The following is a 16,680-nucleotide window of genomic DNA, read 5'->3' on the forward strand; positions in this document are numbered from 1 at the left end:
TCGATTCCCATGGGGGACCAGTACGTGCAGAGTAATGATTTAGGATTCTGAGTTTTCATATGCATAGGCCTAAGTGTTTGGTCTTGATAAAATCACCATATGTGCTTCAGCTGCCTTCCAAGTGTTTGAAAATTCAAACATTTTATGGGAAAACATGTTGTAGGCCTATGTTCATGAAATATGCACCATGCTGCCTTGTTGACAATATGATCCGGCATTTGAAATGGGCGTTCAGTCTAATCGAACCCCCTGAATATCCAGCAGGTGCGAGCGTTTAGTAATTAGAAAAAAGTCCGGAACTAAGGATATTTATAGGGACGTGACCGACAGTTTGTACTTCCTTTCTACGGAGTCCACAAATAATCCGCGGTGGTGAGTATGCCTAGGCCACGGGTGTTATGGCAATTTGTTGCGCAATCTTATACCTATAACAACAGGTCGGCGATTAACTTTTAAAAAGTTAGTGCCTAACATTTCTACTTGCATCTGGTCTTTTACAGGCTATACCAAATGCAATCCAAAAGGGTTTAGCAACAGAATTGCTTATGTATGTGCACGCTAGACAAACATCTGCAATCTGTGTTTGGCGCCCAGTTTCTAGACCGATATATAAGTAAAACAATAACCTAAATGCAGTTGAGCCTTTTTACCGACCTGTCTACAGCCTGGTCTCATGGACTAGATGTAACATAGTAAATGAAAGTCCGGGACATTGAAATGTAGTATGTTATGTTTGGTACTGTTACATAAGACCGACCGTTACTTAAGCCAAAACCAAAATAGTTAATGTTTGGGGGTGGGTGTATAACGCTGACGACGTTAACATTTTGGTTAATAAGCAACTTCAACTACTTACTACTGTTTAGCTACTTTGGACATACTTAGCTTCTTGTCTAACCTTAGCCTACATAATGTTAGCTAAGCATTAGGGGTTATCAACTAACGTTGGCCACAACAAATTGGAATTTGTAAGATGTTGTACATTAGGCAAGTTTGTAACATATCGTACGACTTGTAATTTGTAACATACCATACGAAATGGATGACTGACATCCACAAATGTAATACATACCATACGAAATGTAACATTTACTTAATGGGGAGTCTTGGGTTTACATACAGAATAATACGAAATGCTCTGAGACCAGGTTGGTGCCTGTTTGGGGATGCTTCTGCCTGTATATCAGTGGATGGACAGTTCTGATAAGGAATGGATGGTTTGCATCCCCAGGAAATAATTTCAGATGTTGTTAAGTACCACCTCCCCCGGTAGATTTTAATTTTATTAGCTAACCAATTTCCTAACCTAACCTAAATCTCTTTACCTTAGTTAGTCAATTGACAATCTGTATCCCAGCTAGACAACCTCTAGGCAGTGCAGTAGGGAGGTCTTCCCAGTAGGAATACAGAGTCATAACTGACTTGGTTTATTTTTCTCCTTTAGTCATGGTTCTTCCTGGGCTTCAGGTTTGGAGATGGATACTCTTTGCCTGCATTCACTGGATTTGTGTCTGTCAAGAAACTGCAGGACCGTAAGTAAATCTGCAGTCACAGAAGTTAGAATTTAGTCATCACACTTGGTTTAACGCTGTCTCTGTTAGAGCAGATTTAGAGCAATTTTTCGTTTACCTTTTCTGCAGCTTTTTATCTCCACAGTATTTTTCAACTAGGTTTGTGTTTAGAGGTATCATCTCATTAGGTAGTGATTTTCCTGTGTTCTCTGTAGGGTTTATATGGTAGCCATTCCTGCAGTGATCCAGGCAGGCTCAGAGGCCAAGCTTTGTGCCAGCCTTCTGCAGCCCAACGAGACCCTGGTCATGACCATATCTCTGATGGCCGACGGGCAGAACAAAATACTTCTCCACAAGAGTTCTGACCAAGAGTTTCATCGCTGCTTCCAGTTTCAGGTCAGCCCAGCACTGGGGGACATCCACAACCATTCCAATAAGAGTGGACTGGACTTCTCAGCTTTGAATCTCTTAGTTTCTTGGTGCAATGCCAGCTTATTTTATGGGAAATATCAATGTGGTGGCCTACCAGAACTTTTCTGGGATTCAGGCTCAAATTTGTACCAGGTTTTGATTGAATGCTACTATATACTATCTAGACAATTGATATATGACACTTCTCCAAAGCAACTTACAATAAGGGGAGTGCATAATGTGATCCCTGCAGGAGTTAAACGCTCTACCTTGAAGTTGCTAGTGGCACGCTCTTACCAACTGGGCCACACGGCACCACATGTTAATGTCCTATGTTGTTGGTCCATTAGTTCACCAGTGTTGCGCTCTTCCTCCCTGACAGGCCCCTCATGTGAAGAGTGACAAAGTGCAAAACTTCAAGGTGGAGGTTCGAGGTGACACGTTTCTATCAACAGAGGAGAGGAAGGTCATGATCAAACCCTACAGCCCCATGACATTCATCCAAACGGACAAACCAATCTATAACCCAGGACAAACAGGTGATGTTAGAGCCAGTACACCTTTAGTCTGGTTGCTAAGAAACAGGACAATTAGGTGATGTCACGTTCTAGAATGGTTTACTCCAGGAGTTCCAAAACTTTTTGGGCCCCAGACCCCATTTTGATATCAACTTTCCATGACCCCACCATGTTCCCTTTCTTTATTTGGGGCTATGACCGTATATTACAATCTGAAGGAAGTCTGGTTTGAAGTGATTGGAAGGTATTGAGAACTTCAGAAGATAATCAGGCAATAGTTGTATGATCTTCTGTGTAGAAAAGAACACATCATCGTTAATTATCTTCCCCAGTCTGATTTGGTGCCTGGTCCTGTCCACTCTGTTCTAACAAGTCATGCGTGGCTTATGAACATTGGAGAGGGAAACGGACGCCTGAAAAGCTTCATTCAGGAATGGGGTGCAGATACAGGAAAACCCACTGTGGGGTCACTCAGGATATGTACACTGGAACGGAGTTTGAACCGACATGCCACATGTTACGAGATGTTCCTCTCATGGACATAATTGGATAGTGTAAATATATTCAGAACTCGCAGTGCAGTTTTCCTTCATCTGCAAATGATTGAATTGGGGCCTTAGTACCAACAGTGTAAAATATTATCCAGAGTAGCTGTGACAAGTTCTCCTTACTTCACCAGTTTCCCTGGTTTTCCAGAAATACCGGGTGAAAGATTCCTGGAATCAGGATGGGAATCCTCCAACCAGGATTTCTGGAAACCTTGGAATTTTCAGTTGTCCGACATGATGCTTCTAAAATTCTCATTTTCTTGTCATCGGCTTTTTACAGTGCATTTTAGAGTCGTCACCTTGGATACCAATTTTAGCCCTGTCAATCAGCTGGTGAGTGTTGAAAATGTAATATTGAAAACAGTCCTTCAGATCGGTGTCTACTATTTCAAACCAAAATACGGATACAGAAGTATCACAACTGTGATGGGCATAGCAATCAAGTATTATGTAACACAAGGTACAGCAATCAACCAGTCAGGACATGGGGTTTCCATTCATATAGGTCAGATTGGAATGTATGGGATCATCTTTTCCTGAGACTGAATTCATGTACTAAATTGACATTAGTCCCACTAAGCCAATCACCTGTCTAGTTCCTATAGTTGTAGACCGTTATGCTCCTCTGATGTTTTGGAGTTATTCATGAACCATGAACCCATCTCTTGTCTTTGCCCTTCACAGTACAACATTGTGGAACTTGAGGTAAGACCCTTACAAGTCTAACTTTATGATGACTGTCACTGTAAATACTGCAACATTAGGACTCCACCCGCTAGCTAGGTCGTCATTAATTTCCACCTACTGTGGAAGTTAGCTAAATACTTCCAATCAGCTTTGTGTGTTCTGGCCTCCCTTCAGTAGGCCAATGTTGCAGATGGAAATGTCATGAAAAGAGCTGACTCCTGTATACTGTTATCTTGTTCTATGAACCAACAGGATGTTAATCAGAACAGGATTGGACAGTGGCTCAACACTACATCCAGTGGCAACATTTTGCAGCTTTCTCACCCCCTGAACTCTGAAGCACCTGTAGGATCCTATGCCATTGTAGTGTGGATTGGTCAAGACAAAATATACCAGAACTTCAAGGTAGAAAAGTATGGTAGGTTGAGCTTTTTTCTTTTACCTGTCATGCTAGGTAATGTTATGGCTCTGGCAGTTGAATCAATGCATCACAATCCTGGAACATTCTAGAGTTGACTGCTGTTCTCTTATCTGTAGTTCTGCCAAAGTTTGAGATCAAAATGAACCTCACCAACGAGATCAGCATTGTTCAAGAAGAGTATGAAGTGGAAGTGTGTGCCAAGTGAGTAAACGCTAACGGAGATTTCAATGCACTGTAGTTACAAGGTGATGTGTAACTCCACTAAATGTAATTATCTAATAATCGCATTACGCTAATGCAGACCTGGGTTCTAATAAGTAATTTTAATACTTTGAAATGTGAAAGATTTAAGTATTTGGTTATTCTTTCTTTGAAAATACAAGAAGGTATTTGGATAAACGCTTGGAAAGTATTGGCATGTATTTGAAAATACTCAAATTCAAATAATGACTTAAAATACAAATACTTCAATATGCATGTAAGCTACTTGAACCCAGGTCTTCACTAATGACACATGCTAATTGAAGACCTACAATGCTACTGCTCAATGTCCTGAACTGCTGCTATTAATCCCTGACACTTCAAACGTTTGCTACAGTGGCATTTACATGAACAGCTGGTTCTGTATTCATAAAGCATCCCAGATTGGGATTGCTGCTCTAGGATCCGGTCCCCCCCATGACATGTGACCTTGTTCATTATGATCCAAAAGTTCAAACTGATCCCTTTCTGAGTGGCTTTATGAATGTGGGTCCAGATTCATTGGCCATGTTGAACACTTGACTTAAGCCTACAGGTATGCACAAACCTTTGTCTCGTATTAGGTTTTTAATATGGTGATTGTCGACGTAGGAAATTGTTTGATTCTTTTGTCTTATGAATTGAAATCAGGTACACGTATGGACAGCCTGTACCTGGTAAAGCAGGGTTAAAGTTGTGCCGACTCTTGGGGGAGAAGGTAGTGATACCGATAACAATTGATGAGAAACATCCACGAGGAGTTCCTGATTACACACCTCCCTGCCACAAAGAGTCAATAGAGGTCTGTATGCTGTCATAAAACGATCATTAGTAGGACTGTTTATACCAACATTACATTTGAATTTATTTAACTTGGATCTTAATGTTTGATTGAATTAATTTAAATCTGTTCTCAGTGTGTTTGGTTCTGCTTGCTTTTCCCAGATGGACCAAACTGGCTGTGCTTCCTATGTCTTCAACATGGCAATTTTCACAAAGAATTTAGGAGAGAAATTGCTGGGAGACGTGTTTAGTTTCCATGCAGAAGTACAGGAGGGGGGGACAGGTTAGTATGATCACAATCATTGGTAACATTGCTGTCAAATGATGTGTTTTATTGAGTAAATGACATGAAATAACTAGTGCATGTTTCATTAGATCAGGGTTTCCCAAACTCTGTCCTGGGGCCCACCCTGGGTGCACGTTTTGGTTTTTGCCCTAGCACTACACAGCTGACTCAAATAACCAACTCATCATGACGCTTTGATTATTTGAATCGGCTGTAGTGCTATGGCAAAAAACCTAAACATGCACCCACGGGGGACCCCGGGACGGAGTTGGAGGAACTCTGCGTTAGATCATGAAGATTGGCAAGAATGAGCTGTTTGACCTTTGGTGCTACAGCGTTGTTTTATAGAATGCTGTTTTATTGTCGTCTGTTTATAATATCCTGTGTAAGCTGTACTGCAATTCAGTTTCTGCATTTTGAACTGCCATTGTGCATTGTGTTGGCTCTGGTAATTGTGAAATATACCATCCTATTATTTTCCTTTGACAGGTATTACACGGTCAGAGGAAAAACGCATAGCGCTCTCCTATGTGATTGGAGAACTCTCATTTGTCGACACGCCCCAAATCTATGAGCATGGATCAATTGTTGAGGGCAAGGTAAGTCCAAATACAGTGTTTCTGTTGCATTGTGGAGGCCATTTGTTCTTTGCCCTGCTTGCTGAACTACCAGTATGTGTTAGTTAATGACATGTAGCGTCACTTCATTCATACAACTCCCCCCTTTTCCTCAGATATATGCTGTTCACTTCAACAACACACCCATCTCTGACATGTTAGTCTACCTGTTGGAGGAGAAGGGCTGGTCCTCATATCTACAACTACAGAACCTAACCACGGACAGTCGTGGTATTGCCAGGTTCTCCCTAAACACAACCAGAATGCCCAAAGAGAATATTAACCTCATAGTAAGTATGATTCCTTCTAGGTTTTGACAGCCTCTTTATGCTCAAGACCAACTCAGCCCTTGATCCTACGCCAGCGTTTCCCTAACTGTCCTGGGGACCCCAAGGGGTGCATGTTTTGATTTTTGCCATAGCACTACACGGCTGATTCAAATAACAGACTCTTTATCAAGATTTGAATTAGCTGTGTAGTGCTAGGGCAAAAAACAAAATGTGCACTGCTTGGGGTCCCCAGGACAGAGTTGGGGGAAACGCTACCCTAAGGCCTATCATGGTCTTGTGGGGATCTGAGAAGATTGAATTGGTAATATTAGCATGGTGGAACTTCCACCAAGCCTATCAGAGGGTAAGGTGGATCTGTTACCATATTGCTTACATCTGTCCTCCCCTCATATCACCACTGTATGTAGAACATAGGGTCTAGGGGTTGATTTAGGATTGGTCCTTTAGACTCCTCCTCTTGTTCCTTTACAGGTAAGTGACACCCCACAAGTGGAGTACCAAGGATACAGGGTCCCCTATTTCAACAGAGGGCGTCACGTCCTCTCACTGATCCAGCCCGCTGCCCCTGACAGTAAACCCTCCAGCTCCCTGGCTATTCAGAAGATGGAGAAACCACTGGCATGTGGGGAGGAAGGGTCAATCACCATCCACTATGCCATCGTAGGGGAGACCGTCCCAAAGGGCTCTGTGGATGTCCTCTACCTGGTGAGTAGAACCCAGGAACTAGTTGACAACTTCCAAACCCAGGGTGGCTCCCAAATGGAACCGTATTTCCTAGTTGCACTACTTTTGACCAGGATCATTTCAGACATTGCCCAAGCCTCGCACTTTTCAAAAGGATGTTCCTATACAACACAAACTCCTAATCATCCAGCCTAAACCTTAGTATTAGCCACCTCGATAACATAAGCCACAGCAAATTGGACTTCGTAACATATCATACATCTCGTAACCTATACGAAATGGATGGACATCCACATAACATCATACTAATTGCTGTGTCCTGGATTTGTTTACCACGTCTACCCCTTGAGTCCAGGTTGCATCATCTCCTTTCTGAGTTGATGACCACTGTTTCCCCCTTTCTCTCCAGGCCTTATCCAGAGGGGTGATAGTTCAGCATGGACACAAGAACGTTACTGTGCAGCAGGACAGTCCTGGTGAGTGAGTTTCATTTAAGTGATTCTGAATGTTCTGGAAGGCGCTTGATGGCAGTGTGACCTGCTCTTGCGTTGCAGTAGCTGAGGGTGAAGTCACCTTGAAGTTGGCAGTGGTTCCAGAGATGGCGCCGGTGGTTCAGCTCCTGGTGTACAGTATGCTACCCAGTGAGACTGTCATCGCCCACAGCATGAACTTCCCCACTGAGAAATGCTTCAGGAACAAGGTGTGCACATGACAAACATTGTTCTCATTTTATGTTGGGGATGAAGTGTCAATTATTTCCATGCACATAGATACTGTATCATATCTGCAGTAAAAGTGTATAATGTGTATGCCAGGTGTTGGTGGAGTTCTCCCCCTCCAATGCGGTCCCAGGGGAGGAGAACACCCTGCATCTCTCTGCCCAGCCCGGTTCCCTCTGTGGCCTCAGCGCTGTGGACCAGAGTGTTGGCATCATGGAGCCAGGGAAGAGGCTGGATGCTGATAAGGTAACAGAGCTCACTGACGTGAACAACAGTCCTACCACCATACCGACTGTTTTGGTGGTGCTGGGAATACAACCAGCCTCAGGGGAAGAACCATTGACCACAGCAGACATGGAATGGGTCTGTTCACTGTTGGTCATTTGGTGTGCTTTTATCAGAGGTAATTGGACTTATTCTCTGGCTTGAGGCCCTCTTTCTATTGACTGGAAATCACCTCACTATTGTTACATAATGAGGTAATATTCTGGGTTGTGTTCATCAGGACACTTTACGTTTGGCAATGGAAAACAAAATGGAGGTTCTTCTTAGTCCAAGTAGTCCCTCCCTGTTTCAGTCTGTTCTGTTTGGTCCCCAAGAACGTCATTTCACTCCTTCCCATATTGTCCCATTCCAGATATTTGATTTGTTACCAGTCAAGGAGACAAACTATATTCCCTACGAGCTTGAAGATTCAGTAGCATGTTTACGTGTAAGACCAAGGAGATCCATAATGCCGTACCCAGATGGAAAGTCTGGGGAGACAAATGATCCTTATGCAGTTTTTCAGGTAAATACTTCTGCCCTGTTCTCAACTTTGAAGCCTCTTTATTGCTCTGGGAAGAATCAGTCACCATACCGTTACGATGTGTTTAACTTACAGGTTACATTGCTAAAATAGCCTGAGGCTAAAACACATGTACAGTGACAAATACAACTTTTTAAATAATTTGATGTCATTTCATAGGCACTGGGACTGAAGCTGGCGACTAATCTGGATATAAGAATACCTTCCTGCCTCAGTTACCAGGGGAACCAGTACTATCGCTCCTATGGTGAGATGTCCTAACCAACCCTTATTCTCATTGCTAGAAGTCTTCAATGAATCTTGGGAAATGATTACTAACACAGCCTGGTTAAAGTGGTCAGAACACTGCATGCGCTCACTGTTGAGCAAAGCATTCAGTCCATTTTAACTTGAGCATGATTTGTGTTAGTAGCTTACAGACCTATGGCCGGGCCTGGATCAGCGGGTCCTAGACTTGAAATGGCTATAGCTGGTGGAGTTGCCGCGACACCTCCGCCACCCATACAGACGGTCCGTACATTCTTCCCTGAGACATGGATTTGGGATCTTGTGGAAGTTGGGTAAGTGCTCTGCACAGTGAGGCTAGCCTTGGGTGAAAACCCTCTTAGCTAGATTAGGAACCTGAACCTCTTTAAACTGTAGTACAGAGTAGGCCAGGTTTATCTTAGGAAAGAGCTCCTTTTACCTCAATGGGTCTCCCTGGTTAGATGAAGCTAAATGCATTCGAAACGGTGTTCATATAATTGGTACAGTCCTACTCCACTCTCTGTTGGACACTTGGTGGCTTTCTGTTTAAACTCTAACCTCTGTATTCCAGGGAGTCTGGATCAGCAGACGTCCCCCTGACAGTCCCAGACACCATCACCACCTGGGAGACGGAGGTCTTCTGCCTGGCCCCCAGTGGCTTTGGTCTGGCTCCTCTGGTGGAGCTCACGGTCTTTCAGCCGTTTTTCCTGGAGCTCACCCTGCCCTACTCAGTCATCCGGGGAGAGCACTTTGAGCTGAAGGCCACTGTGTTCAACTACCTCTCCAAGTGCATCATGGTACGGCACTGCACCAGGATCGTATTTTGTTTTTGTCAGACCATGTTATCTTACAAAGTGTTCCTCTTTGGCAGGTTTCTGTGACTCCGGCTCTCTCCTCAGACTACACTCTCACACCCTTGAATGACGTCCACTACTCCTCATGCCTGTGTGCCAATGGACGAAAGACCTTCAGTTGGACAATGGCACCCTCTGTCCTGGGTAAGTCAACCGTCAAAACAGCAGAATGGATGTCAACCTGAGTTGTGTACTGTGTTGGATGTTGTGTAACCTGTGGTGTCTGCCAATGTGTGTAGGGGTTTTGAACGTGTCCGTTAGTGCAGCGGCTGTCCATTCCCACACTGCGTGTGACCATGAGATTGTGAACGTACCGGAGAGAGGACGCGTTGACACAGTCACACGGAGCCTGCTGGTGACGGTATGTAGTTTGCTGCTGGGAACTAACCGTTAGGTTGCACAGATTGTCTAGTGTAACTGCCTCTGAAAAGAATCCCTCTCCTGTCCTCCAGGCTGAGGGAACAGAGAAGACCGACACCTACAACTGGTTGCTGTGTCCAACTGGTCAGTAATGAATGAATGTTCACGGTTGTTCGACGTGCTCTTCGCCATTCATCTTATCATCTTTGTGTCCACAGGAGAAGCTCTGACAGAGGAGGTGGAACTGCAACTCCCCCAGAATGTGGTGGATGGATCTGATAGAATTTCCCTCACCGTTCTGGGTAAAATAAACTATGGTTTGTTTAGAGGTGTAGTGGTGGAAGACAACCCTTCTGCGGTGATAATGCTGCTGTTTGCTGAAGAGGACCGTCTTACAGAAGCCCCTTGTTTCTCTGTAGGGGACATCCTGGGTCGGGCCCTCAACAACCTGGATGGACTGTTGCAGATGCCGTATGGGTGTGGAGAGCAGAATATGGCCCTCCTCTCCCCCAATATCTACATCCTGGAGTACCTGAGGAACACAGGGCAGCTCACCCCAGCCATCCTAGACAAGGCCACCAAGTTCCTCACTAGTGGTAGGAGTGTCCCTTTGAATCTGGCTAATATTTATTATAGACAAACTTACTGAAACAGGGCTGGATTTGTCCAGTAAGAGGTTTCTCCAGTGTGCCCTAATGACTAGGACCCTGTTGATGTAAATGATGGAGCTACAGTACAGATGACATCACTGACCCAACACATGGAGGGACTTCCACATGGTTTCTCACTGAAATCATTTGATCGTAGAATATTGACACTCTGTCCCAAATGGCAGCGTATTGCTTACATAGTGCACTATTTTCCTGTCTCAAGTAGTTCACTATATAGGGCAGGACTCAACCCTGTTCCTGGAGAGATACTGTCCTGTAAGGCTTCACTCAACCCTACTCTAACTGACCTTTTTGAAATAATTAGCTGGTTGATGAGCTGAATGGGGTTAATTACAACTTGGGTTGGAGTGAACCTACAGGAGGGTATCTCTCCAGGAACAGGGTTGAAGAGCCCTGATATATAGAGAGCCATTTGGGGCACAAACCCAGTGACTATAAAAACCACTTGGTCACTGTTCACTCTAAAAACCCACCGACAGGTTACCAAAGGCAGCTGAACTACAAGAATGCTGACGGTGCATACAGCACGTTTGGACAAGGCTTGGGGAACACTTGGTGAGTACTTGGCTTGTAAACAACTGTCTGTTTCAATGAAGTAGTGGCCAATCAAATGGCATTGTCTCTGGCAGGGAAACCATGGCTATGTAATGTGAAGCTCTAAGTCATGTTTATGACCATCTTATGTGGATATTATGACTGCTTTTAAATCAAGTTCTTTCTTCAGGCTGACTGCTTTTGTCTTGAGATCCTTTGGCAAAGCACGGTCTTTCATCTATATTGACCCGGCAAAAATGGAGCAATCCAAGACTTGGCTGGAAAGTCAACAAGGCAAACATGGCTGTTTCAGAATCTTGGGGAAACTCTTTAACAACAGAATGAAGGTATTTATATTGCTAATAAACTGAACGATGTTAGACGTAGTCTGTTTCGGCAGACCAGTCATAAAGTTTGATTTCTTCAATTGTATCAGGCTAGATACAGTTAGTATTTTGACATTGTTTTATAGGGTGGTGTGACGGATGAAGTCACACTGACTGCTTACGTCACTGCTTCAATGCTGGAGCTCGACATGTCAGTGTCGGTAAGTAACCTCACTCCATATAAACATTGATTCTCACTCCAGCAACATTGTTACAGGCTACTAATTTAGCTTCCTGTATGAAGTCTGTATACATCTTACAGATTATACAATGTAGTGAGTTACAGGGGAATTGTTATTTCTTTGAACGTAGCCTATGAAATGACAAAGAATGGGCTTTACCATGAACACATCTGAATGGTATAGTTCTGCTACTATTGATATTAGACTCAATATGCTACTATGAAGTGATAACCGCGTCAATGTGCTGCTGTTATTCTGTGCTCCAGGATCCTGTTGTGGACCGCAGCTTGTCTTGCCTGAAGAACTCGACCAGTGATTTGTCCAACACCTACACTACTGCTCTGCTGGCCTACACCTTCACCCTGGCAGGGGACATGGAGACACGGGCCCAGCTTCTGCAGCACCTCAACACCATCTCATTACAAGAGGGTGAGCTATATCCTGGTCCAAGATCTGTTAGTGCTGCCTTGATTGAGCTTGCCTGGACAATGGATTACTCCTAAAAGTGCAAACCCTCGGCCCGTCTAGCACTCCAGATAGGCCCAATCAAACGGCCAGTAAAAGTGTTTTTAAGAACAAAAATACACTTTGAACTGACTGTCAGAGTTGTTTTGGGCAAAAAATGAATTGGGGAGGTCAGAACTTTGTATTATGATGAATAAGCAGTCCTTATTCTGACTTGTGCGCTCTCCTCGACCCTCAGGGGGTCTCCTGCACTGGTCCCAGTCCTCCTCAGAGACCTCACCATCCCTTGAGGTGGAGATCAGCGCCTACGTTCTACTGGCGTCCCTCAGTGCCTCTCCTCTGTCTACCTCTGACCTGGGCTACGCTTCCCGCATCGTCAGGTGGCTGGTGAGGCAGCAGAACGCCTACGGAGGCTTCTCCTCCACACAGGTATACTTCCCAAACACATTGGTCTGAAATGGCACCCTGTGCTGTGCACTAGTAGAGACATTATTACTTTGACTTCTATCAGACCACAGGCATGTGCTCTTCATGTCCAGCCTGGTGAGGCTAACTTCCACTGATACAGAGCCATGGAATTGGGAAATGGTCACTCATGTAGAAATCAACCCTTTCTGTAAAATGGGCTCTTTAATTTTGAAGTGATTTTCCTGTGGTCTGTTTAGGACACGGTGGTGGCCCTCCAGGCCCTGGCTCTCTACTCCACCAGGGTGTTCAGTAGAGGAGGAGCCAGCACAGTGACAGTACAGTCTCCCAGTGGGCATCAGTACCTCTTCTATGTGAACCAAAACAACAAGCTTCTGTACCAGGAGAGGGCGCTGCAGGACACAGAAGGGAAGTACAGCATTGAAGTGAAGGGCAGCGCTTGTGCCTCAGTGCAGGTCAGTGAATACACATCTCTCCTCCCAGTCCTGTGGTGCAAGATGCGCTTTAATATAAATTACTGGAAAGATCAAACATAAGAAGCTTCTTCTGGCTTGATTTCTAGTTCATTAAATATTTATTGTTGCTTATAAAAGGTTTGTTTTTGGACAGGATGGTTTCCCTGACTTCCTCTTCTCTTTCCCAGGTGGCGCTCCACTACAACATCCCTACTCCTACCAAAAGCACAACGCTCAGTATCCAGGTGACTCCAGAGGTAGACTGCAACAGCAAGTCTTTGCGACCCAGAGTCACGCTGAAACTCCAGTCTCAGTAAGAATGAAGTACCCGTTTTGTATTCACAGCATTCTTTTAAATGTGTTCATTGACACTTCAGTGTTATTTTGGCGCGTGTCTTACAGAATGGATTTGACCCAAATGAATGATGTTATTGACCTTCCAGTTGATACAATAAGATGTATCTGGTCTTTATGGCTAAAATAATCCAAGTTGCGTGAAGTTGTTGTGCACTCTCCTCAAACAATAGCATGGTATTTTGTCACTGTAATAGCTACTATAAATTGGACAGTGCAGTTAGATTAACAAGAATTTAAAGCTTTCTGCCCAGATAAGACATGTCTGTCCTGGAAAGTTACTTACAACGTCATTCTAGTCACACTAGCAACAACCGTCCCAGTATAGGGACACCGATCCTGTAGAGGTTATGGCTAAAATAATCCAGTGATCCATTCATTTGATTATTACAAGCGCTTGTCAAAATCCAACTTTATCGATCATCTCTTTGCTTTCACAGATATCATGGAAAGGAGCTGACCACCAATATGATTATAGTGGATTTGAAAATGCTCTCTGGGTTTTCCCCAGATCCAGACTCTTTGGGGAGGGTGAGTTTTTGTGTGACCTTTATCCATGGAGGTCTTGCCTCATCTGTGACCCTTTCTAACACTGACTGTTTTTGTCCATGCAATATGAATGGCTTGTCTTCACAGCTGAGGGGTTCAAGTCAAGTGGATCGGGTTGATACCAAAGATGACCATGTGTTAACGTACTTGACAGAGGTGAGGTGAAAACCACCCATCAGTTTGAAATGGTCCACATAGCACTCTGCAATATAATGGGTGTCATTTCAAAATAATATACACAGCTCAAAAAAATAAAGGGAACACTTAAACAACACAATGTAACTCCAAGTCAATCACACTTCTGTGAAATCAAACTGTCCACTTAGGAAGCAACACTGATTGACAATAAATGTCACATGCTGTTGTGCAAATGGAATAGACAACAGGTGGAAATTATAGGCAATTAGCAAGACACCCCCAATAAAGGACTGGTTTTGCAGGTGGTGACCACAGACCACTTCTCAGTTCCTATGCTTCCTGGCTGATGCTTTGGTCACTTTTGAATGCTGGCGGTGCTTTCACTCTAGTGGTAGCATGAGACGGAGTCTACAACCCACACAAGTGGCTCAGGTAGTGCAGCTCATCCAGGATGGCACATCAATGCGAGCTGTGGCAAGAAGGTTTGCTGTGTCTGTCAGCGTAGTGTCCAGAGCATGGAGGCGCTACCAGGAGACAGGCCAGTACATCAGGAGACGTGGAGGAGGCCGTAGGAGGGCAACAACCCAGCAGGAGGGCAACCTACCTCCGCCTTTGTGCAAGGAGGAGCACTGCCAGAGCTCTGCAAAATGACCTCCAGCAGGCCACAAATGTGCATGTGTCTGCTCAAACGGTCAGAAACAGACTCCATGAGGGCCCGACGTCCACAGGTGGGGGTTCTGCTTACAGCCCAACACCGTGCAGGACGTTTGGCATTTGCCAGAGAACACCAAGATTGGCAAATTCGCCACTGGCACCCTGTGCTCTTCACAGATGAAAGCAGGTTCACACTGAGCACATGTGACAGTCTGGAGACGCCGTGGAGAACGTTCTGCTGCCTGCAACATCCTCCAGCATGACCGGTTTGGCGGTGGGTCAGTCATGGTGTGGGGTGGCATTTCTTTGGGGGGCCGCACAGCCCTCCATGTGCTCGCCAGAGGTAGCCTGACTGCCATTAGGTACCGAGATGAGATCCTCAGACCCCTTGTGAGACCATATGCTGGTGCGGTTGGCCCTGGGTTCCTCCTAATGCAAGACAATGCTAGACCTCATGTGGCTGGAGTGTGTCAGCAGTTCCTGCAAGAGGAAAGCATTGATGCTATGGACTGGCCCGCCCGTTCCCCAGACCTGAATCCAATTGAGCACATATGGGACATGTCTCGCTCCATCCACCAACGCCACGTTGCACCACAGACTGTCCAGGAGCTGGCGGATGCTTTAGTCCAGGTCTGGGAGGAGATCCCTCAGGAGACCATCCGCCACCTCATCAGGAGCATGCCCAGGCGTTGTAGGGAGGTCATACAGGCACGTGGAGCCTCATTTTGACTTGTTTTAAGGACATTACATCAAAGTTGGATCAGCCTGTAGAGTGGTTTTCCACTTTTAATTTTGAGTGTGACTCCAAATCCAGACCTCCATGGGTTGATACATTTGATTACCATTGATAATTTTTGTGTGATTTTGTTGTCAGCACATTCAACTATGTAAAGAAGTATTTAATAAGATTATTTCATTCATTCAGATCTAGGATGTTATTTTAATGTTCCCTTTATTTATTTGAGCAGTGTAATATATATTGATGTACTTGTGGTGACATGTCAGCAAAGCTGAAATGTAACTTCTGCTTAGATCATTTAATGACCAATATGTTTGTTTTTCTCCCAACAGTTAACATCACTATTTCCTTTCACCATCACCCTGGACGTCATACAGGAGCTCCCAGTACAGAATCTAAAGCCAGCGGTGGTCAAGATCTACGACTACTACCAGCCAAGCAAGTTGATTTACTAACCCGCCCCAAAACCTCCTTTTCCATGGTTTAACTAACATTTTTGGTCAACTTGTGTTCATTTACTGAGACTAACATGTACTATGGTTACAGGTGACCAGGCTGAGACAGAATATGTCTTCCCTTGCAAGTAGGAGTTCCAAGCTGGTGAGCTATTTTAAATCTAGAATTATTGGTGATGAATAATTGTTTTCTAGCTGACCCATAAACTATACATGTAGTATAAATGATTTGGGAGCCTATATTCTTTAATCTAATTGCTGGTCTGTTACATTTAATTTATTTGCTCTTCTGCAGATGTAAGATGACATTGAGGTCACACCTGCAACCCTTCAGACCTCTTTCAAGTGCTGAAGTAAATGATGAAACTGGAAATAAAGTTTTTCATTATAACCCTTTTCTGGAGTGTTTGTTTTAAAGATTGTCACACTGATAAGCAGTGAGTGCTGAGGTGAATGTTGTAAGGCAGTGGTTCTACTACTGGAGGGAACCTGGCCTTGCCACAGGGGGTACTGGGAACTCATGGACAGAGCAGAATGTCATTGGGGACAGTTAACAAACTATACCTCCAGAGCTGCTGTTAAGCAGGGATGCCAGCTCTACAAAGGTGGAAATGTTATCGCTCAATTTTGTACACAGCTTTGGTTTCTCACTTTCTGTTCTGCAGTCTGTCATGGACCCCTGTAGGTTC

At 44.4% G+C, this 16,680-nt stretch overlaps 1 protein-coding gene across 3 annotated transcripts; it reads left to right on the forward strand.

Annotated features, from left to right (window-relative positions):
- The first annotated feature begins 314 nt into the window (after nucleotides 1–314).
- On the forward strand, nucleotides 315–16,382 carry LOC121534333 (alpha-2-macroglobulin-like). 3 transcript variants are annotated; one of them, XM_045223397.1, is made up of 37 exons: nucleotides 315–372; nucleotides 1,445–1,532; nucleotides 1,727–1,907; nucleotides 2,305–2,461; nucleotides 3,269–3,321; nucleotides 3,673–3,693; nucleotides 3,928–4,093; nucleotides 4,213–4,297; nucleotides 4,988–5,138; nucleotides 5,282–5,402; nucleotides 5,895–6,004; nucleotides 6,139–6,312; nucleotides 6,784–7,017; nucleotides 7,406–7,472; nucleotides 7,554–7,696; nucleotides 7,812–7,961; nucleotides 8,353–8,505; nucleotides 8,683–8,770; nucleotides 8,933–9,083; nucleotides 9,341–9,566; nucleotides 9,641–9,767; nucleotides 9,863–9,984; nucleotides 10,076–10,127; nucleotides 10,202–10,285; nucleotides 10,403–10,579; nucleotides 11,134–11,209; nucleotides 11,379–11,535; nucleotides 11,661–11,735; nucleotides 12,023–12,185; nucleotides 12,460–12,650; nucleotides 12,887–13,102; nucleotides 13,291–13,415; nucleotides 13,897–13,987; nucleotides 14,093–14,161; nucleotides 15,869–15,974; nucleotides 16,083–16,136; nucleotides 16,287–16,382. In XM_045223397.1, the coding sequence occupies exons 2-36, from the start codon at nucleotides 1,447–1,449 to the stop codon at nucleotides 16,121–16,123; spliced, it is 4,389 nt and encodes a 1,462-aa protein (XP_045079332.1). In that variant the 5' UTR covers nucleotides 315–372; nucleotides 1,445–1,446; the 3' UTR covers nucleotides 16,124–16,136; nucleotides 16,287–16,382. The 3 variants fall into 3 exon arrangements, with proteins under 3 accessions (XP_045079332.1, XP_045079330.1, XP_045079331.1); XM_045223395.1 differs by having other exon boundaries at nucleotides 316–372; nucleotides 7,551–7,696; XM_045223396.1 differs by having other exon boundaries at nucleotides 316–372; nucleotides 7,551–7,696; nucleotides 8,936–9,083.
- Nucleotides 16,383–16,680: the final 298 nt, after the last annotated feature.

Source organism: Coregonus clupeaformis, chromosome 11 (assembly GCF_020615455.1).
Source record: "Coregonus clupeaformis isolate EN_2021a chromosome 11, ASM2061545v1, whole genome shotgun sequence".
Classification (NCBI taxonomy): Eukaryota; Metazoa; Chordata; class Actinopteri; order Salmoniformes; family Salmonidae; genus Coregonus; species Coregonus clupeaformis.

Bases quoted from the DNA above. Each gene is read 5' to 3' on its own strand.
- LOC121534333 (XM_045223395.1), top strand. From the start codon at position 1,447: ATGGTTCTTCCTGGGCTTCAGGTTTGGAGATGGATACTCTTTGCCTGC. The intron at 4,094-4,212 runs GTAGGTTGAGCT...TCTTATCTGTAG, and splicing joins CTTCAAGGTAGAAAAGTATG to TTCTGCCAAAGTTTGAGATC. The intron at 10,580-11,133 runs GTAGGAGTGTCC...ACCCACCGACAG, and splicing joins CACCAAGTTCCTCACTAGTG to GTTACCAAAGGCAGCTGAAC.